The following is a 24,489-nucleotide window of genomic DNA, read 5'->3' on the forward strand; positions in this document are numbered from 1 at the left end:
AGGACATGAAAATTACATGAAAAGTGACTTGAAGTAGGCCTAATGGTAACCACAAACCTAATTTCACTCAAAAACGGAAACGGCCGTTCTAAAAGCCAATAATAAAATTCCTAAGGGAACAGGAAAATGCTTTCAGTGTTTTTACAGACTGAACTGCAATCCAGCATATTTTGCAACTTAGTCTATTTGCAGTGAATGTGCAAGACAAGACTGATTCATGATTCAATAGCCACTTTTTTTTTACAACACATTGAATAACTCACATTTAATGTTCAAGCAGCTCTAGCTATAAGGTAGTCAAAAAAAAAAAAATTGGAATAAAGCCTGTTTGGTAATAAATATGAATAATAGATAATAAATAACAATAAATTAATTATAGCTAGAAGGAATACAAAAACTGAAAGTTAACATCTACCGAGGTGTCATAGTGGAACAGTGCCTAGCACGACCGACTCACAGCAAGAAGGTCGCTGGTTCAAGCCCTTGCTGGGTCAGTTGGCATTTCTGTGTGGAGTTTACATGTTCTCCCGTGTTCGTGAGGGTTTCCTCTGGGAACTCCGGGTTCTCCCACAGTCCAAACACATGCAATACATGAATTGAATAAAATTGTCCATAGTGTGTGTGTGTGTGTGTGAATGCAAGAGTGTATGGGGGTTTCCCAGTGTTGGGCTGCTGCTGGAAGGACATCTGCTGCGTAAAACATATGGTGGATAAGTTGGCGGTTCATTCCGCTGTGGCGACCCCTGAATAATAAAGGGACTAAGCCGAAAAGAAAATGAATGAATAGCATCTACCCCTACCCCAACCCTGAACCCAACCACCACAATAATGCAAAAACAGTAATTATACCCTGTATTATTCTTAATATTTGCTATATTATCCATTAAATTGCATTTTATTGACGTCTACCCCTACCCTAACCCTAAACGCAACCATCACAGTGATTATACCCAGTAGGCTATTAATATTGGTTTTATTGTTCATTAAATTGCGAATGCAAAACCATCACAGTATTGCATTAACTGTTGTACAGTGTCACAAAAATGATGCTATATTGATGTGAGTATCCGCAGCTGTATCCCAACTAGACTTTACCATTAAAATAAAGCAGCACAATGTATACTGTTTTTGTACAGGTAAATAACCATGTGGTGGCACCGGAAGTCCTGCGCATACTCCTAAATGCACGCATCCTCTCAAATGTTAAAAACAAGAAAATATATAAAAAAATAACTGGAACAATATGAAAGTAAAGCTAAACATCTTTGCTCTCCTAAACAAATGTATTGATAATTATGGCAATATTAAACACATTTCTTTTTCATCAATCAAAACTACAAACTTTTTTGCACAGGTAAAACAAGCAGATGACACAGGCAGTCCGACACATGCACACACCAAGTGCAAAAACAGTATTTTACTATGTACTTTGTTGAATGGAAGAAGAGTAACATTTTAAACCACTGTAATTTGTTGTGGTTTTGTGGCTCTTAAGAGCGCGGCGATCAGTTAACTGTCGGCTGAACACTGTCCCTTTAAGAGCTCACAGTGCTGAGCAGCGCCGTGCACTGAAACCTCCGGTATAACAAACACAACTATCAGCAGCTCAACACTCAAACTTTCTCCACCACATCTCACATTATTGGAGTTTACAACGCTCCAGCATCAACACAGCGACAAAACACGGGAATATGTGACGCGAATCAACAACGGTAAGGTGCTATTTACAATCCTTTTACATTCCAGTTGACATCTAACGTTAAGTTAGATATCGCATAGCGGTTGGTTTGATTCCACATCTAAACGCTCATCAGAGTGTGTATTGAGGTGTTTCAACTTTTAGTTTCATTTTATTATTATAAGTTAACTCATTTCTTGCAAACGATATAAATTGGTGTTCTAAAGGTACCCCAGGTTTTGTTCAGAAGTTATATTGCAGAAGCTGTCATGTACTTTTTTTTTGGTAGTGGTCGCTAACGTTAGTTTAACCATTAGCCAGGATTGTTGACTGTTCAGATGAAACTGCATTGATTCTCGTTTCAGGATCAGCAGCAGAAGCAGCAGTCATGTAGTCAGCATGTACTGTACTGTGCTGTACTGTGGTGTGTGAGATTGGCAGGGTGTGTTTTTACTCACTGAGGAATCCGATATCCACAGGCTTTACACTCGCTGAATGTCACAGTTTGGTTTAAACTGAATTAGAAACACCCAGATATAATTTGCCAGTTCCTCACAGACACAACATTTGTGGGAGTCACCGGGGATTGTGCTAGAATAACATGCCATTTTGGAGGCCCCTGCAGAAATCATTTCCATTCAGCAAACTTACATGGGGAGAAACTTTACATACACACCCACCACTTTTATAGTAGCCTACATGCATAGTTGTAATTATTTTTTTTTTATTAAACTCATGTATGCCATATGTCTGTCTGAGCAGATTCCCAAATGCAGATTAAGTTCTCACGACATGGACGACTGTATTAATTGTGATAAATCTCTTGTTGCATAATCTGACCTGTATTTCTCTCAGTGCTTTTTAAGACACTTGGAGGATGGGAAGTTTTCTCGAAAATTGTAGAGATTTTGCCTTCGACATGTCAATTTAATACAGCTTTTTTATTTAGTGTGATTATTAACAAAGTATTCCTGACATAAACTTTATCTGGGTAATCGGATTCTTCTTTTTAGATGTAAATGAAAAAATGGCTATAATATAATATAATATAATATAATATAATATAATATAATAATGCATTGAAATATTGCATTGAATAAATAATAATACAATATATAAATAGCATAATTATTTTTGCTTTTTTATCAAGTTTATAATTAATTGATTATTATAATGTATTATAGTCACTTATAATATATTTATAATATAGTAACATGACTTTTTATAATGCTGTGGAGTGCAGACATTTTTAGTCAGACGTAGTCAGTAATGGAATCTAGATAATTAACTTTAGGTAATGTATTCTGACTGCTTTTGGATTACTTTTAGATTACTTACTTTTTTCATGCTGTTTATTAAATTCAGCATGGTTATTCTATTTGGTACAGAGGCCAAGAGAGATTAACACGCTGCAATTTAAGAAAACACTTGCAATTACAAAAACACCAGCAAATTAAGAAACGATCTTCATCAGTTTGACAACACGCGTGTTGCAAATTCTCACAACACAAACAACTGAAGAAACGTGCTGCATTTTGTTACAACACAAACAATTGAAGAAACATGCTGAATTTTGTTACAACACAAACAACTAAAGAAACCTGCTGCGTTTTGTCACAACACAAAAACTGAAGAAGCACGCTGCGTTTGGTCACAGCACAAACAATGGAAGAAACACGCTGCATTTTGTTACAACACAAACAACTGAAGAAACGTGCTGCATTTTGTTACAATACAAAGAATTGAAGAAACGTGCTGCGTTTTAATTCAACACAAACACTTTAAGAAACACACTGCATTTGGTCACAACACAAACAACTGAAGAAACGTGCTGCGTTTTGTTACAACAAACAATCAAAGAAACGTGCTGCGTTTTAAAACAACACAAACAATTCAAGAAACACGCTGCATTTGGTCACAACGCAAACAATTGAAGAAACACACAGCATTTGGTCACAACTCAAACAACTTTAAAAATGCAACATTTTCATTAATCATCAATTAGGCTAATAATTTACAAAAGACAATGAAATGGTGTAATCAGCATTAAAATAAACAAAAAAATCTCACCTTTCAAAGACCATCAACAACTTCACTGAGCAACAGCCACGACATAACACATACATATCTCAGCAGGGTCTGTCATGTTTTTGGGTCCCCTTGAAACATTTCTCTTGTGTTAAGTAGATATTAGCAAGTGTTGTGACAAAATGCACCGAGTTTCTTTAGTTGTTTGTGAGAATTTGCAACGTGTGTCGTCAAACTCATGAAAATCGGTTCTTAATTTGCTGGTGTTTTTGTAATTGCATATATTTTCGGATTATGTATTTCAGATGATATGTAAAAAGGTATTATTTTGCACAACATGCCTCAAAATTCTTTAAATTGTCCCATTTTTATATTTAAACAAAGAATAGAACTTGTAACTTGTAAAAAAGTTAAATTAGAAAAAAAAGTAATTTGATGGGATAAGTAATTTGCACATATTTGTTGGTTATTTGTTGTGATGTATATTATTTGCATCTTAATGCAAGTCTCTTTTATTCAAGAAACATGCATCATCGTCATCATCATCAATACCATCATGTGTTTAATTTTGCAAATATGGTTCACAAAGGTTACAGGAAATGTAAATGGACTCATGTTAACTGTTCACCAAAATAAAACAGAATTGACAGAACAGACTGCAAAACACACACTGACATTTACAGAAATACAACATACAGTGCTCAGCATATATGAGTACACCCTTCACAAATCTCTCATTTAGATTAATATTTTCCATCGGAAGCTTTACAATATTATGTTCAAACATATACATTGGATTAGTCACTACTGAAGCCAAATCTGGAGCTTATCTAACAAAATAACTTACGATAACAGTCTAAAATTAGTACACCAACATTTATATGTTAAAAATATTATTGTTATTTTTTTAAAGAGCTCAAGAACTCAAGAGAAACAAAAAAATGTATAAAATTATGTGGAAATGTTGTTTGTATTTTTTTCCCAGCATTAAACATTAATTTAAATGTATTTTCTTTTTATTTCTGAAGATGTTTGGGTTCCTAAATATTATTTTAATAAATATATATGCTTAATAAATATGTTTTGTTTAAATGCACCAAAATATATGACCAATATTCACTTTTTTATTTAGTTATTATATATTTTTTTAAATATTTATTTGAATATTGATGTTTGCAATTGCATGTGTTGTGTTGACTGATATTTTTTTAGTTAGCCATTTTTGTTGGCCAGTAAGAGATCTGATATGGCTTTAATGTTAAAGCGCAAAGTATGTTATCTTACAACAGTGCGGTTTCAATCCAGTTAGGCGAGGGTCTGTCATATTAATACACAAGTGTGTTCTGTCATCTCAGCTACGCGGCCTCCACCAGTAGTGAACAATGACGTATTGTGTCACACAATAGTGCTTCACTGTTATTTATACACACCCCCCAGCACACTGCATCCCAAAAGCCTCCTTGATTCCTGCGTTTCACAAATTGCTTTTGACTCTACAGCTTCCACTAATTGTTCATTCTGGAAGCCCAGGGATGTTTGAGTAGGATATGAGAGGGAAAGATGTTTGGAGATGTTTTTTTTCTCTTTTGGCAGAGTCACAGCCCACAGAAAGGTGCAATCAACAGGTCATGAAGCATTTATTAAAGTAACAACAAGTGGTCATGTGATGGAATAACTACAAGTAAAGAGAACTGTATGCTCACTTGAACCACATTCTTTTACTGTCCTCTCACGAGAACGAATTACATTAGCTGAGGCCTTATTTGATTTATGTGTTAGTGCCATTTATTGGATGATGTGCTAATGCCTTAATTTCCTGTTGCACATAGAGCTTGGGTGTTCAGAATCTCCAAAGTGCGGCTTTTCGAACCTCTCGAGACTCTGAACATAATTTAAAATGCAAATAGTAATTTTAATTCTGATTACTGCTGAGTGCTACATGGGATTGTTCTGTCAGGGAAATGTTTTCCTGTCCATTACATTCTAGGGAACTTGTCCATTCCATTCCATTCCATTGTGGTTTTAGATAGCACAGTTTTTTCAAATGAATTTCCTATGAATTGAAAGGGTGGAATCGAAACGACGTTTAAGAATGTAGCAGCATAATGCAAGTAATGAGTTGCCCTCACCAACCTTACTGAAACTTCAAAACCTGAGAGAAAATGAAGTGCATCAAGAGTAGGCACGGGATGATAACCGTTTTCAAGGTATACTGCAGTTTGGTAAAGGTTTTAAAACCGTCCAAAATTTCTGCTATACCATTCCTACTGTATGTGTAAGATTTTTTTATTTATGTTTTTAGTTTTTAACTTTTAGGGCAACAGTATCTCCACCAGAAAAGATCTTCAAAGATGACATTTTAAATTGTATAAAAAGAAATCAGTGTTTCTGAAACTAATCAAGACAGCAGAAGTCAAGGCTTCATTTGAATTATTAGGCCTGAGATTACTGCTCTAAAATATTATAAATGTTTCACAAAATAAAATATAATGTGTTCAAAGAGGAAAACATTGTTTTTTTTTACCCAGACATCTAAAAAGAATATATTTTAGAGACGTAATCACAATACTATTAATATCTAAAATTATCATGCCATTAGAATCTTATACCAGCCCATGCCTGAACAAGAGTGTGCAAATTATTAATATAACCAACTGCTTTTCTTTTCTTTTTTTTAAAGTCTTTATGTGTGGCTTGGCATTAGAATGCATTATGATCTATGTAAAATAAATAAATAAAAATGTAAAGCATGCATGTACAACATGTGTAATTAAAATTACAGCATGTCCTGCTTGAGTTACTTGATTTTTGGGAGACCTGCCAAAATGTGTCCAGGCAAAAAAGACTAGAGGAATAAATCTACGTTGCAGACATGCCAATTTAGGAGAGCTAAAAGAGACAGTTCACATAAACTGTCTGTGTCATCGTTTACTTATCCTCGTGTAGTTCCAAAACCACGAGGCCTTCTTTTATCTTTAGAACACAAATAAAGACTTTTTAAAATGAAACCTGAGAACTTTCTGTTTCTTACTTGAAAGTATATTGACAACTCTTGATGCTTTTATAAAATTAAAGAAATGAATAAGCATCAATTTATTCCAAGCCTTCTAAAGATACCTGCTTGCTTCTTGTTTACTTTAGTGTTGTGTGTTAAGCAAGTGTGGATCCATCATTCCACATTTTTAACTTATTTGTTGTATAGTGTTCGAGGATCATATAAAACTGTTATATTTCTTACATTAGCATCATTTCTTGGTTCATAAACGTTTCCAATAGTCTTTTTATTATACATTTTGAACCTGCAAATTTTGCCTGCAGAGACTTCCAGTGGATTGATAAATGATAATGATTTTGGGTTTTTCAAAGATGTCTCTTGTATTTGAAAATGACATGGTCATTACATTTTGACAGAGTGAAATTTTTGTTGAACTAACACTAGATAGTTCAGATAAATGGAATATAACAGGAAATACACTTTGAGTTTTGTACTGACACACCCAACTATAACAGGTTTTAAATGTGCAAAAAAAAAAAAAAAAAACTGTGAAGGTGATGCTAGATGCAAGTCAAAATGAACTTGGAAATTGGCCTTTCTTTTTTTTGAACATTATTTATTGGGTTTTTCCAAATTAAACACAAAATACAACAAAGTGCACAATAATTTAAATTATAATGTAAATACCTGCTCCAAACCTCCAACCCGTAGTGCCACAAGTAAATCATGAATTAAATTAAACAAGAAAACATTAAAAAGTCAGGTTCTATCTAAGCATTCTGTCCTGTTATACCCAAGTAAGAAATAAAGCTGCCCTAGTAATTGACAAACAGATCTTGCCGCCTTTTCAAACAAAATGCACTTTTTTCCAATGGCGTATAAAATGACACTTCTTTAATCAACAGGAAAGTTGAAGGTGGTTTAGAATCTTTCCATCTCAAAGTCATATATTTTAGCAGGTTGCTAGTAGGGCTAGTCTGATAAACCTCAGATTAATGCTTTGTTGATCAAGTAGTGTAGTGTCTCTTAAGAGAGTAATGGTGCTTTCACACCTGTGAATCGATTCAGTTGTTCCGAACAGAGCTTACTATTGTTACATTGTTGCTCTTTGCTCTTGGTGCGGTTCGCTTTCACACGGCAAGATTTCTAAACGGACCAAGATAGCTAAAACAAGTCTATTTTATTTTTTAAGTTTATTTTGCAGAGTCTCGCTCAGCTGTCAGGGGAGGTGATGGTTTGGTGGTGTTTATCAAGGTTCGCGCGACGTGTCTGCAGAGCAAGGAGGGATGCGGTGGGGAGGGGTGGGTGCACAATGTATTAAAGAACTGGGAGGGAGACGCACGATTTCCAGGAGATTATCAGTCATTTGCGGGCATTCGGGAGTCTCTGTGCTTTGCGGGAGACTCCTCAAACTTCCGGAAAACTCGGGATGTCTGTAATGACCTTCCGCCCTACTCATAATTCTCTCTTTACATAGCCATATTTCTATTGCATATCCATAAAACACTGTGATATAATCGGGCTTGGATCGTATCTCTTTCTCACTACAATCGATTCGCTCCAGAGTTCGTTTCAATTGAGCCGAGACCACCTCATGCAAGCGATCTCGGAGCGATTGTTTTGGCACGGATCCTAGCGCGATTGGTGGATTCACATATGCCAAACGAACCGTGCTAACTGGGCAAACGAGACAGGTTCCGAAACAAAAGTGTAGGTGTGAAAGCACCCTAAGTCAAGGCTCTCTAGGCACATTGCCTACAACTATGGCATTAATCTCCACAGCAGGTCGCGACACCGCACACACCAGAGGTTCACATTGGTGTGGAAACTACTCAGGTGGTGCTCTGTGGCGCGTCAGAAATATGAACAGTGTCCTTAATCGTAGCTGGGTGCTGCAGACAGCCAAGTGGTATTCACTGCAGAGCCACTTGGGCAGAGCTGAGCTCCAGCTCCTTCTTCCTTGCACTACATCTACAAGTGATGTCACTGGGAGTTGGGGTTAGGGGTGGGGTGGGAATACGCATTAAAACAGCTTATAGGAGGAGGAGTTGTAGCTCAAGCTCCCCCTCACTGGAGCTCAAGTGGCTCTGCAGTGAGCAGTGTCTCCGAACAGCTGCTGACTTGCGGCATAAGTGTGCGAACCCTGATAGAAATCTATGATTAGAATTCTAAAATGCATGACACCGCATGGCGCAGAGTGTTGCCAAGAGGCACATTCGGTGTGCGACCTCCTTAAGACCTCTTTTCAATATTTTTCTATGTCAGGCCAAGACCACAGGATATGAAGGAGAGTCCATCTATCTGCTTTGCATCTAGGACAAAGCTCAATGATTGGCCTTTCTGTGAAATTTCAATTACAAATATTTCCCAAGTGATGTTGAACAGACCAAGGACATTTCAATTACTAAAATATTTTATTTCGGGGAAAATCCTTTTTTTGGGCTGGAATAAAAGTTTTTTTTTTACATTTTAAAGTCAGTATTATTAGCATGCTTAAGAACTAAATATATTTATTGTCTAAACAAAGAAACACTAGTCCAATAACTTGCCTTATTATTCTAGCTAGTTAACATAATAACCTACAGTAGTTAACTTTTTAAATTGCACTTAAAGCTGAACATGCTGCATCCCAATTCATAAACTATCTATCCTAAATAGTATTCAAAAATAGAATTAGTATCAATAAATGTTGAAAAGAGTATGTCAAAGGTTCCCGGATGGTCTACTATTTCTAGTAGAAGTGTAGAAGCGTCTATACTCTTAACTGCTAATGTTGCCAAAAAAGTGTAAACAAACTAAAAACATGGCAGGTGTGCGAGACCAACCGTCAAGTAGAGAAGCTTTGCTAAAATTGTTCGAATTACTATCAATTAATATCTAGCCCACTGGAAAATATTTAAATCCCATTTTCCATGTAATATTTAATCTACAACATTAATGTGAACTTATATAGACGTGTTTGAACGCGTCATTCAACTTCTGAATGAATAATTATCCAAAGATCTGAGTATATTTCTCTGAATGACAGACATGTGAACGACCTGCTGCTGCTTCTCCAATAGGGGAGTTAATTATATGTGAAAGAAATGTGGAGGATGTGTCGAGATCATTGATGGATGACGATGACGGGATGTAACTAAACATCATAATGGTCTGTTAATGAGGATGCAGTATGTCCCATAGTTTGCATAGTTTACTGTTACAGTGCGAATTTAGACCCAACACTAGTGTCTTGCAAAACACGGTTACCATGGTACCATTACCATGGCAAGGACAAAAGTAATTAACATGCTTGTAATTTTCCATACGGGATGATGGTTTATGTTAGTAAACTAAGTCTTTTTTACTCAAGAAACATGCGTCATCCCTGGCTTTGTGTGGCAGTTTGGTTCCAAATGGGTACAGGAAATGTGCATGTTGTCTCATTGCAATGGGTGCCTCTTTTATTGCATAAACCCAATGTAGATGACAACCCTGTAAATGACAGGCTTATTCTGATTTCCAAACCTTTTCATGGTTTCAGATTCATGTATCATGCACATTATCTGTTTTCCTCTAGCACGGGACAGAGGAGGAGGGTTTTGTTTGAGGGACAGCTGTATCCTGTGTATTCAGTAGTTCGGAGAAAACCCAGATCGGCCATCAAGATAAATATAGTTGGGGCGGGGCAGAAAGAGCAGAGCAGGGCACGGTTTTCCCACCAAAATACATGTTTGTTTGTTTGTTTGAGATGGTGGCCATTTTGCTCTGTGTTTACCGCCTCAGTCAAGATTTGGAGAATGATTTAAACACACAGATATGTTGCAGCTTGGTGTCCTGCTGTTTTCAGCAACCATCTTTACCTTCTCTAGACATTCATTTACGAGAACAGGCCTGTCCGAGAGCATCTCCTCAATCCTCAAGGCTCTTATCTGCAGGCGTCCCTTCCCCCGGCATCCCCAGGGCACACCGTAGTGGGAATGCGGTCATTAGACAAACACTGCCCCGTTTATAGTTTGCTGTTCCATTGCCTTCATTACACTGTTTTAGAAGATTCTACAGTGTTTGGGATGGTTGTATTTTTTAAATTAAGCTTTGTACTCATTAGGCCAGGCCCGGTATACTTTTTTGACGGTATAATAACCTTGGATAAAAATATCCTGGTTTCGCGATATCTAGGTATTGTGATTATTGCTCTAAAATAAGTTCTTTTTGTACATGTCTAAATTGACATTTGCAATTCTAGGCTGAAACGAGTCACTCCAAAAGTTATAACAGTTGTTATAACTTTTGGAATTGACCACTAACACTTGCAGTTTGGATGTAGCCAAAGTGTAATGGCTTCCTGTGCTACTGGTTTCTTTGCAGAATTTCTGTTTCCCATGTAATTTTAAGTTCTTCTTTTTGTATTCAGCTGTCTCATCCACAGCCATGTCTGGACACCTTTTAAAATATGTTTATGCAAAGAAGGAAGATTTAAAATTTTTAATGTGTGCATACTACCTAGTTGATTTGTTTGTCTCTGCATTCAGCTTTTGTTTGCGTTGTTGTAAAATTGGGTTGCATGCAGGCTTGCATTGTGTACAAAAATCTGCAGAAACTCCTGATAAAAATTATATAAAATTCACTGCATACATAGTGTTCTCAATGCAGACAGCTGAAGTATATTTAAAGGGAACCTATTTGACCCCTTTTTCAAGATTTAAGATGAGTGTTTTGTGTCTCCAGAATGTGTCTGTAAAGTTTCAGCTCAAAACACCCATCAGATTATTTATTATACCTTTAAGAATATTGGAATTTTCTGCTCTCAACTCAATGTAGCTGTTTTTGTTGCCTGTGCCTTTAATGCTAGTACTCACCACCCACCGTTCTCAAGTGCCTGTCAGAGTGAGTCTTCCGTCTCCGTCTCTATCAGATAAACGGCACAGTGACAGACATGAAGAAAGTAGATCTCATGTAATGTTTGTGAGAAATTAAGTTAATTCAGCTGTCTGACCCCGTCTGGACCAAAAAGCTGCGCTTAAACCCACTAAACAGGTGACAGCTAAGTGAAAGGAGAATATACTTTATGCATCTGCGTGAGAGGATGTACCCTTCCATAACCACAGGTGGCAGTAATCTGTATTGCCATTCCACTGTAAACAAGCCAGCGTTTACATACATTTTCACTTATTACTCACCACAGAGGGATTCAAAATATGTCTGATAATCTGATAATCCATACCATTTGGAAATATTTAAGAATTAGAATAAAAATACAACCAGCTGCTTTGTGTTCCTTATTGCGTTGTTTGCTTAGTGTCATCACATCAGTTTTTGTTCTCATACTCTTATTCGCAGCCAATCAGAGTACTCTTTCATCGACAGCCAGTGCCAATTCTGTTACGTTTTATTAGCTGTACATGCACAATGCTGATGTGCTATTGCAGGCTTTGAAAGAAATCTGTCTGTTATTGCTGAATACTTGTTGGATGTAATAAATAAGACTGTCAGTATGAAGAACTCAACTCGGTTTTATTTCTAAAGCACTTTAAACATAGCACAATGGCCACTATAATGCTGTACATAAAAACACTTAATAAATACAAACTAGCAAACAGCCCAAATACATAAACTTGGTATATCAGCAGAAACATCTAATGTCTCTATTTTGCATCTGGTGTGTCCATTCTACATGGGGATTTGTGCAAATTCTCTCTAATGTGAGCCTAACGAGAGGTTACATGTGGAATACAAGAAACAAACTAGCCTGACAGAAGCTAAGCGGCAGCCCAATACTACCAAGAGACCGACTGTCAGCTTGGTGTGTGCCAGCATTTAAACACCCTCCGTCTCAACCTGCCTGGTACAGTAGCCATGACTTAAACATGCGTTTTTGGTTAAACAGGGGATTGATTGATAGATTCGAGAGGATCACTAAAATTGTTTTGATGGTGCCCAGGAGGCTCAGTGTTGACTCTCTTTGGGGAGGAGATACCCAATGAGTGATATGCTTATAATGAACAAAAAGCTGGGTTACAAACTTGACCTTTTACCAACAATCAGTTTGTCTAATTGTGGTTTTGACTTTTCGGCTTCCTTTTCTCTTACAAAATTGTCCCAGTGTTACCCGCACAACTGTAGTACATATGGCTATGAGTTAAAATGAACCCTGGGAATCTATTAGTGTACTACTTAATGTGTTGTGTTACTGACTCTTGGTGACTCTTGTACGCTTGTGCATGACACTATTTTACCAGAAAATGCTAACTTTTTCAAATGGGTTTGAACATGCAAGCTTTTTTGAAAATAAATAAAATAAAACGACCACACTTTAAAAAAAAAGTTTTCTTAGTTAATGTTCGTTAATGTATTTACTAACATGAACTATGAACGAGCAATGCTTGTACAGCAAGCATTAGTCATAGTTCAAAATTTACTATAGCACTATAAAATCCCAAGTTGTGCAGTTTATGCACACAGAGTTAACAAGAACGAACAACGTTATTTAAAAAACAAATGTTAAAAAAGATGATTAAATACTGTAATGTATTGTTTGTTGATGTTAGTAATACATAAAGTAACATTAATGAAGCATTATTGTAAAGTATTAACATCACATCTGTCTTCATGTGAATAAAAACGAGACTTTGTTAAAATGGTGACCTTATGCTCATGCATGTTATGTTATGCATTCAGTCTAAAGAAGGAGTACTTGACAACCAAAACAACACATTTGTACTGCAGGACTGCAAATGTGCAGGTGTGAAGTGTTTTTTTACAAAGTGACATCACCAACTACTGGCCTAACATGTTTAATAGAGCATTTAGCCATCAGTCATCTGTATGTCAACCTTTTCAAAGGAAATTATTTTCTGTTAGTCTTTTTCAGACAAACATACCCTTACTCTTAATATGACAAGTTAGAATGTTAAAATTCCATTAATGTGCTGCTGATAGAAATGGTACTTCGTCTGACAATGAAACACCAACTCTTTTCTATAATGACCTGCTCAATCAATATTGTAGGGCTGCAAACAAGGAACACTGCACAATGTGATAGGTAATGCTGTTTGGGGCATTAAACAATTTTACAAATACCAGTAAACTGACTACCACAAACTAGGGGTGTAATGACACACGTCCAACTCCCAAACCATTATCTTTATATTTTGTTAGGGCTGGGTGATTAATTGAAAAGTCATCGAAATCGACATTCAGAACCTTTAATCAATGTAATTTTTCCAGGTATATTTTTTCACGTGATTCTTCTCCGGCTGGTTTATACTTCTGCGTTGAGCGCACACGTATGATCTGGTGCAGCCTTAATGCGGTCACACACCCTACTATACTATGGTACCCCATACCTTCTAATTTTAATATGAAAAACATTGAAAATTATTTATTTTTCTTTTCAAAAGTGCAAGTTATTTATTTTTACTTTTTTATAAGAATAAACTGACTATTGGTTTAAGGCAATAGGTGTTTTCATTTCATTTGTTCAAAGTTGATGTAAATAAATAAAAATAAATAAATAAATAATAAAATAAATAAAATAAAATACAAATAAATGATATATATATATATATATATATATATATATATATATATATATATATCTCGTTTATTAATCGTAATCGAGTTAAAATGTTCAATTAATGAAGATTATGATTTTAGGCCAAATCGCCCAACCCTTTACTTTACGGTGTGTTATAAAAACAGAGTGTAATATTAGTATTAGTAGTAAATAGTAGTAAACTATTTTTATTTCTCAAAGGCTGTGCTATGGTAAAATATATATATATATATATATATATATATATATATATATATATATATATATATATATATATATATATATATATATATATATATATATATATATATATATATATATAGGCTTACTGTTCTCTGTTATGCAAAATTTTGACTTTGGTTGTTGGAATTGAATAGACTTAAAATTGGTCCTGTCTTCAATGCACAGGACAGTGATGAGATCAGAATACCCCTATTTATAGTTCTAAACATTTTAACATTTATTATGAGCCACATGTGCTTATAAAAAGATAATTTTTAATGGTAAAACCAGACTGAACAAAATTTACATCTTTATTATATTATTACTTTATTATTAATCTGTTATTCACAGCAGAAGCAAATGCTTTCAAGCATGTTGACATATGTGTAGACATGGGTTTTCTTTCTCTTTGTGACAAACAAATCCCCATGTGCATCAGCTCGCATGCGATTTCATGGCTGTGAAACGTCAACATGCAACATAATACACGAAGACAGAATTTATCATTTTAGGTGAATTATAGCCTCTAAATGCAGCAAGCTGACTCTTAAAAAACCAAACAAAAAATTTTTAGTTGGTAATTTCTTGATATTATTATTTTTCATTTACAAAAGTTTTTTTGCCTAAAAACTTTGCATCTGAATGGGAAACTTCTTGAAAGGTTTAACCAGAAATAAATGTCAACATTTTTTTCTCCATTTCCCTACAACAGTTTTTATTTATTTATTTTATTCCAAGCCATTAATATCACGAGTCGTGTTGCTTACATCAGCTAAATACAGCGACTTTTATGTTGTTTATTTTGTGATTTCTCAATATTTGATTTATCATTACACCCGTGCCACAAATAAACCACTTTTATTGCCCATAAACTTTGCCTCTGAAAGGTAATTTTCTTAAAAAAAATGTCAATTTATTTCTTTATTTCCTGACAATAGTTCTTTTCTAAAACTCCAAACTATGCTTTGTGGTGGTGCAAGCTGTAAGTAAATCACGGCCCCAAATGTGCTGCCACTGCTTTGGCTTTATGATGACAGTCTTGCTCTAGAGAGTTTTAGTGCATTGCTACTAAGGGGGAAAAGACAACACCCGGACCCGTTTCTCTCCTTTCCTCAGGTCACACTTTATCAGTCCACCTCACAAGCTTCCTGCCTCCCCCCTTGCCATGGGATCCGGTGAATCAGAGCCAAAGGTTAGCATCCAGAGTCCAGACAAAGGAAGACGAGGATATGACTCATCAACCTTTTTTAACAGCATTCTAACGTCTGCTTTTCTACTCCGACTCAGAGCTGTTGAGTGAAACCGACCCTGTTGACGTTATCGAGGCTTTTTAAACATTTCTGACTTTCTTATTGTGTTTTATAATTGAGTGATTGTGATTTGAACACACGCTCAACTATTTGAGATGCCCTTGATGGAGAACACTGTGCATCCTTTGTGGATTTGAGTCGCAATGAGAGTTTATCCAATCATCACACCCACCCATTAGGCTCCGCCCCTGCCGGAGGTCAAGGAATGTAGCAGCTCTCTGTTCCTGGGTTTGGTCGTGTGTGCCATTGGAAGCCCTGAGATTCCTCCTAAGTCACTGTTCTCAATTTCACAAGCAAGCAGTCAGGAAAGTGTCAGAAATGTTTATAGAAAACATTCACACAGGATCGCTCCCAAAGTTATGCCATCCCAGCTGAAGGAGCTTTGCCCCACCCACAAGGAGATTTTGGCCCAGGCCCACCCAGTGGAGTTGACTGCTAGTTCCCTCATGTTGACCATGCTTTCAACAGCATTCCCTCAATGAATGGAGACTTCTAAAAATAGCCAAATGGAATATGGCTTTATTGTGTCAGGTCCTGCATTTTCTCTGTGTGCTGCAACTTATCGTGATTTTCAATTCTGTAGTTGTGTTTTTACTCTGAATGCCCAGTTTCAGAGGGTATAAAGATTTGTTTGATTGTTTTGTTCCAGTTCTGTGGTTTAATGAGGCTATGAAAGGGCAGAAGGGTCTGGAAATGTCAGGGTGATTCAGCCTCAGCCTGCTGAAAAATGCTCTTTGTCATAAAATCCGTACCGAGTCTGTCAGCCATGACTTGTCAAATTTAGAGATATTTTGTTAGGTATTATAAATTTAGGTATTACCCTTTACACTATTACCTAATACCCATTTATTACCCATTTAGTTGTTTTGTTAGATTTATTTATATTATTCTAGGGTTAAGCTTACCAAATTATACCCCTCTATCTCCTTCAAATGTAACAAATGTGAACCATGCAGAAGGGTCCTTAAGACTCCTTTTTTATCATGCTCAAACGAATTTTGGAGTAAAATTTTTAGATTCTCCTCAAAGGAGAGACTTAAGCTGCATCCCAAATGGCACAATATACACTATGCAGCACTAGTACTTATGTACTTACACACTCAACATCGTAGTACTGTATATGTATGTAGTGTCGTCCCAAATGGAACACTAACAGTTTTTTTACTAAGCAGAAATTCAAACCAGATGACGTTTGATGGTCGCCAAATAAGTGAAATAAATGACCAAACTACCAAATAATATCATGATAAAATACCATACTAAAATCACTGCGAGCCAAGTAGTATGTCTGAATTGATAGAATTTGAAAATCAGTACATGAGAAGTATTCGGATGACCTACTACTTCTGGTGAGATTCTGAAGTGCGAATCGGATGGACGCTGCACTTTTCCATAATGCCTTGCGAGAGAATTTATGAATTGGAGTGAAGCGACGCAACTGACAGGGGTAGGTCACATGATCATGACAAAATAGCAGAAGTAGTACGTTTGAGTTCCATTCATACTGCTCACTCGGGCTGTGCGATTTGGGGAAAATATCAATTTTTTTTTTTTTGACTTTGCGATTTCGATTTGATTCGTGATTTAATTTTGTAGTCAAACTTTAGCTCAATATTTTGTATCGTAGCTTCTTACTGCTAAAATGCAGTTAAACAAAAGAACTGAAAAGATATTAACTAACTCCAGCTTATAATCAAAATGGTTTATGAATATTCAGAAATGAAACACTAATTTTTTACTAGAGCAAACAAACAGTAATGAGTTATGGCTTTAGATATCTCCAGGTGTTGTCGTGATGTTTTTTCATGTGGTGTGATAACTGCAAACAACTGTGAAATTGTGTGAGGCAACATTTCTGCTACAGCTCTTGCAAATTACCGTTTTTTTAGTGAATGGGACTTAAAAAGCCTCTGAAGCTGCAGATGCCATCATCCCATTAGACCGCACTTTCCTATTTGTTTTATTGTGGGCTTTCCGCCTAGTTTGGTTGCGCAATTCTGATTGGGCAGAACAAAAGTGTGCTCACTCAGTTGGCTAGTAAGACTATCACACTCAGACGGCAGTCAGGTATTTTCTCTGGTGGTGGAAAACTAAATAATACATACACAGTTGAAGTCAGAATTATTCGCCCCCCTGTTTAATTTTTTCCTCAATTTCTGTTTAACGGACATAAGATTTTTCTAATTTCTAAACATGATAGTTTTAATAACTCATCTCTAATAACTGATTTATTTTATCTTTGCCATGATGACAGTCCATAATCTTTTACTAGATATTTTTCAAGGAGATTCTATACAGCTTAAAGTGACATTTAAAGGCTTAACTAGGTTAACTGGGCAGGATAGGGTAATTAGGCGTTATTGTATAACGATGGTTTGTTCTGTAGACAAGCGAAAAAAATAGCTTAAAGGGGCTAATAATTTTGTCCTTATAATTATAAAACTGCTTTTATTCTAGCCAAAATAAAATAAAAATAGGAGACTTTTCTAGAAGAAAAATATTTTCAGACATACTGTAAAATTCCTTGCTCTGTTAAACATCATTTGGGAAATATTTAAAAAAGAAAAACTATTCAATAATAATTCTGACCTTAACTGTATATTTCATATCGCAGCCTCTTGTGATAAGCTAATCTTAACGTTTCAAATCGTGATTGCGATTCAATTTCGATTAATTGCATAGCCCCACGGCTCACATTCATATACTGTATAGAACATACTTTTCTAATGGCCAAGTAGTGTTTAAATTTAAATGCACTACCTACTGAGTAGTAGGTGATTTCGGACGCAGCCAAAGTAATCCAACATGAGCTCTCAAAAGCTGCGGTCGTTCAGTGTGTAAAGGGTCCAACATTACACACTTCTGTTTATCGCTTGAATAAGCTCATCATCCTGGTATTTAAAGTGCAATTATTATTTTTACAGTTTTCAATGTGAACGCACTACTTACACTATTTATACTACAAAATTATGTAGAATAGTGTATACATATGCGATTTGGGATGCTCCTTTAGACACAATCCTTATGATAGCATTGGTGGCTTCAAAGCCACCTGGAAACCCTTTTTTTAATGATCTGTCAAATGTTAGGCATAACATTATGAAGGTATGACACTATCATTGTTTGCAAGATCACCATATTGCCTGTGCCCACTGGCCTAGAAATACATGTATAACAGTGTTAACCTGTGTATAAAACTGGAGGAACTGATGTAACAATGGTTTTAAAACTTTTTTTGTCTTTTTTGCTGCTTTAAGATCAAAATAAAAATGTAATATAATATACTGGCTTTCTAATAATAATAATATTATATTATTATATATTTATATTAATATAATATTAATAAAAAAAATAAAAAAAATTTAATTTATTTTCTTTTTAGGCTTAGTCCCTTTATTAATCAGGGGTCGCCACAGTGGAATGAACCACCAACTTATCCAGTTTATGTTTTACGCATGAGATGCCCTTCAAGCTGCAACCCATCACTGGAAAACACCCATACACTCTCATTCACACACAATAAGTAATAGTTATCCAAATTATTATTATTATTATTATTATTATTATTATTATTATTATTATTATTAATATTATTATTAAAATGCATTAATAAACTATACACACTGTTTTAATGAAGAGATGAAGATTAACATGAAGATTTGATTAAAATACAATACAATAATACATTAGCAAAATGTATAATACTTTTATTAAATACATAATAAAAAATAAGCATTTTTTGCATTTCTTCAACAACAACAACAACAACAACATAAATTAAGCAATAAATAAATAATGTATATTAATAAAAAAAGGTTTATAACTTTATTATAACTAATATTTTTGTTAGTAACAACAATTAAATATGGATAAGTATTGTTGTTGGTGCCTTGGTGGGATTATTTGTGTTATAAATCTAGTTGTTATTCAGCACATTATTTATTTACTACACAGAGGGTCTATACAGGGGTGGGCAATCTCGGTCCTGGAGGGCCGGTGTCCTGCACAGTTTAGCTCCAACCCTATTTAAACAGACCTCCCTATAGAGTTCAAGTGATCTTGAAGACACTGATTAGTTTGTTCAGGTGTGTTTGACTAGTGTTGGAACAAAACTCTGCAGGGACACCGGCCCTCGAGGATCAAGTTTGCCCATTCCTGGTCTATAACCTTTAGTATTTTAGTGATATGGTTTTGCGTGTAATGAAACAGTTAGCAAACTTTTTTATCACTGTTTTTTTTTTCTTTTTGATATCGCAGATGAAGAACTGGTGTGGTCTTCTTCTCTTGGCTAAATCTGCTGCTGTTCCGCATGCAGCCTAATGAGCCCTCATGCACACTATGGCAACAATCGGTCCGTGCTCAGATGCAGAGGACCTGTTGGCTTCCATCCACCTGGAGAGGTATCTGGACCACTTCCGTCAGGCAGGCTTTCTTCTCGCCCGAGACTTCTGTCATGTGGACAATGCCGCTCTGAACCGGGTCGGAGTCGCTGCCACCGGCCACAGGAAGCGGATCCTCAAACTGGTGGAGCACATTCAGCTGATCTGCCAACATCAAAGCAAAGAGCCATCGCTAGATCGTTGTAATTCAGAATCCGCTATTCACGATGTAACTCCTGTCAAAGCCAAGCCTCTTTCCCCTTCAAAACCTCCTGGCACCACTTTCCAAGCCTTACGCAACAGCTCTGCCCCCAATCTTTGTGCACAAGTCAAGCGCTCATTCTCGGAACGCAGCACCAGTGTTGTAAAGCCGGTACCAAAACCAAGAACTGTCTTCCACAAACTGAGAGGAGACAAATTCTCTCTAGCGACGCAACACGAACACCGAAAGTCATCTCAGGATCCAGTTGTAATCGATTCATCCTCTCTTTCATCCAGTACAGACACTGTTAAAACAGCTACTGAATCTAAAAAGGGCCATTTAGAGCCAAGTCTGAGCTGTACTGCTTTATCTCCAGAGAGTGAGGGGCCGTTACCTCCGGTTCCCCCCAGGTTAAATCGAGGGATTCCTCCATCCACGTTCAGGAGGATGTCGGGACAGGAGCGTCTAAGCACCCCACCACTCTGTACCCCTCCAGACTCGCCATCCAGTTATCAGTGTTCTCCCTTCACTAACACACCTGGATCCCCCCCGAGTCCACCCTGCTCAGGGCTAGAGATGGTCTCTAATGAAATCTACTGTGGCACTTTACCAGACACTCCACATGTGTTTTGGAGTCGTTCTGTACCCGTTCCCCCTCCACGTCAGGAGCCCAGTCCATCCACTGAAAATCATAGGTACAGCCTTTTTGCTAAATGTTTGTTACTAATTGACACTTTACTGCTATGTCTCACTGACAAATATATTTCATATTACAATATGGTTCTGTTGAATGCTTGATTCTGATTGAATGGTGCACATTTTTGGGAAAGCAATGGGCTAAATGCACAGCAAGTGTTTTTCAGCAACTAATAAACTTCAGGTGAAAGGTTTATGTGACTATTTTTAATTTCATAAGTTTTCTCTTAGAGCATCATAGTGTTATTTAAATAAACGATAGTCAGTTAAATAGACTCAAGCATTAATGTAGCTCTTTGAGTGTACTACCAGATGAAAGGCTGTTTAAACACAAGTGCCACCAGGAGCAGTGGCGAGCGCTGAAACTCCACTGAAAATACTGTGGTACAATAAAGTTCCATATTTCTTGTATAGTTCTTGTCAGATGTAAGACATTCTTTGTCATATCTCAATCAGGCAGTGCAGATCATTGGTTTTAATAAAACCAGATCTTAAACATGGCGATTGTATAAAGGCAAGGAAGTTCGCTGGAAGTCACTAAGCGGGCTTATTCAAAATGTAAAGTCTCAAACTCGATTCTTGGAGGGCCGCAGCTCTGCACTGTTTTGCTCCAACTCTGATCAAACACAGTCGATCCAAATAATCAAGGTGTTCATGACTCTTCTGATTAGTACAACTGCAGAGCTGCGGCCCTACCAGGAATTGAGTTTTAGACCCAAGATATAAGATTTTTTTTTTGACTCTCTTTACACTAAGGTTGTTTTAAGGTACTTGTGCTCTTAACAAGTAAATATCAATTAGAACCATGTTTTTTTTTATAATTATGAAACCTATTAAAAGACAAACTGACAAAATGGAAAGGAAGGGAAGGGAAAATTACATTTAAAGAGATGGTTGACCCAAAAAATGAAAATTCTGTTATCATTTATTCATCCTTAACTTGTTCCAAACCTGTTTGAGTTCCTGTTGAACACGAGTGAAGAAATTCTGAAGAATGTTGGGAAAAGCAGTCAACTTAAAAAGTATTTATTTTTTGTTCCACCGCTGTTTTCTTTAGAAATGGAAAATGTAGTTTACGTTTAGGTAAATTACTGAATCTAAAATGTTTATAAACTGATAAAAGGAGATATTGGTTAAAATTTAATTAAACAACTGAAAGCACTACAAAGATTTAAAAATTAAAAATGTCATTTGTTTTATTGGCAAACTAAACTTTTGTATCATCGTTTTTGTGCAGCATTAAATCTATATTATGCTGATTCTTTTTACTGTGATATAAATGCTGTTTCTTGCTCTGACGAACTAATGTGTTTCTCTCTCTGTCTCTCTAGCACTTTAGAAAAGTCGAACTCAAGTGAATCCTCTAAAAGAACGTCTGGTAGGTTTATTGACACTATTTATTTGGTGCTTTGATGTTAAAATGTCCTGACATGTACAATATGACTGCACTAAAGATTTGTATGAAATGTATAAATATTTTCAACTAAATTTATATATTTTGTTTTTGCCAGTATGCATTTATTTAATCAAAATTATAGCAAAGACTGTTGTATGTTATATTGTAAATATCAACAAATTACTGTTGTAAATAATAGTGCAATCAGTTTTTTTTTTGTTAAGTGCTGAAAAAAATGTTTAACTTTTTCCACAAAATACTATAAAACAATGGTAATAGATATTTTTTGTGCAACAAATCAACATATCATTATGCCCTCTGAAGCATCATGTGATACTGAAGACTGTAGCGATGACGCAGATTTTTTTTTTTTGCATCACTGGAGTTAATAGCATTTTAAAAGATAAAAAAAGAATAGAAAATATTTTTCTTCCTACTGAATTTTTACACAGTAGTATTACAGTTTTTTTTACTGCATTTTTTGTCAAAATAAATGGTGAAGTCTTGGCAAACATAAAAACGGCCTTTTTCATAAGAAGAATCTTTTTTTCAAAGACATTTTATCATTATTGACACTCAAAAAAAAAGGAAACATTTTAAACAGTACTGTACATGTGAAACCAATGTGCTAAAAAGTTTCCACCCATGTGCGCACAATGCTGTAATATGTTTTATATGAGAGCTTTTTTTGAACTATAAATATCTAATATTTTTCATAAAATAAACTAGATTTAGTTGAGTGTGTTTTTCATGACTATTAAATCTGATGTTAATGTTGCTTATTCGTTTATCTTATGCTACCTTTTGTACAGCATCTGCTGAGGAAGATGATGACATGATCAATCCGTACTGTGAAACCGTTTTCCACAGCAAGCGACAATATCAGCATTCAGAGGTGAGAAACCTAAAGTGAGAGAACTTCATTTTAGATGCTTTTTCTTTATGCGTTACATACTCAAACAGATTGCATGCATATTTGGTTGAATGTGTTCAGGTTGAGAGAAGCGAAAGTAAAGAAAAGACTTCAAATAAAGAAGATAAACTGAGAGATCATGGGTAAGCATGATTTGGCATTTCTTTAATGTGTTTATAGCTTGCAGAATTTTTTTATTGTGTTCACTCACTCTCATGTTGTTAAAAACCCCTGATTCTGAGTGTTTTACATGCATGAATCAGAGAATTATAGCACAATTTTCCAGCTCTTCTGGTTGTTTAAATTGAAAATGGGGAAGCATGCTGTCAAGCCTGAAATTTGCATAAAACTGTAGAATAAGTCGTCTAAATGGCTAATGTGCTACACGGCAAGTTCTCTAGAATATGAAATTAAGAAATTAAGAAAATGTTTATTAATAACAGATGTTATATAATATTTTATATTGTATATTCATTTTGAAGTTTAATATATGAATCATTTTATTTTAATTTTATTTAATTGTTAGTTTTAGTTATTTTAGTTAAGTTAAATTGAACAAAATGAGAACTCTCTCTTCAATAAAAATAAGTTAACATTGATTTTATTCCAATACCAAGCAATTTAAATGTTATGATTCAGTTTCACATAGCTTCCCTATTGGCAGCATATTCATTCATTCACTTATTCATCAATCTTTCTGTTTTAAATTCTTTGCATCAATTCCATATTAGCCTCCCATTGTTAAAGGGATAGTTCACCCAAAAATAAACATTTCCTCACCGTTTATTCACCCACAAGTAATTCTAAAGTTATGATTTTCTTTCTTTTGTTGAACACATTTTAAAGAATGTTCAGGAAAGCAAAATCCATTAAACAAACAAAAAATAGTATGGATGTCAATGACTGTTGCATTCCAACATTCTTCAGAATATCTCTTCAATAAGGGAAAGAAATGACTCACTTCATTTCAGTTTATTCCCTGCTTTGGAATAAGTGGCTGCCACAGCAGAATGAACTGCCAGTTATTCTAGCAAATGTTTTACCAACTGATGCCCATCCAACCACAACAGTACAACCCTCAGTGCTGTGTAACACTCACACACTCTCCTATTTACACACTGTGGGCAATTTAGTTG

At 35.7% G+C, this 24,489-nt stretch overlaps 1 protein-coding gene across 5 annotated transcripts in view; it reads left to right on the top strand.

Annotated features, from left to right (window-relative positions):
- Positions 1-1,537: 1,537 nt before the first annotated feature.
- arap3 (ArfGAP with RhoGAP domain, ankyrin repeat and PH domain 3) overlaps positions 1,538-24,489 on the top strand; it is a 59,280-nt gene continuing 36,328 nt past the window's right edge. For all 5 annotated transcript variants that reach the window (XR_012389776.1, XM_073921873.1, XM_073921874.1 and 2 more), the window contains exons 1-5: positions 1,538-1,712; positions 20,025-21,043; positions 22,376-22,422; positions 23,253-23,335; positions 23,435-23,496. Coding sequence is in view for 4 of the 5 variants with exons in the window: in XM_073921873.1 (XP_073777974.1) it covers positions 20,097-21,043; positions 22,376-22,422; positions 23,253-23,335; positions 23,435-23,496 (1,139 nt within the window). In the remaining variant the exon portion in view is untranslated. The remainder of the gene's footprint in view (positions 1,713-20,024; positions 21,044-22,375; positions 22,423-23,252; positions 23,336-23,434; positions 23,497-24,489) is intronic.

Source organism: Danio rerio, chromosome 14, assembly GCF_049306965.1.
Source record: "Danio rerio strain Tuebingen ecotype United States chromosome 14, GRCz12tu, whole genome shotgun sequence".
Taxonomy (NCBI): Eukaryota; Metazoa; Chordata; class Actinopteri; order Cypriniformes; family Danionidae; genus Danio; species Danio rerio.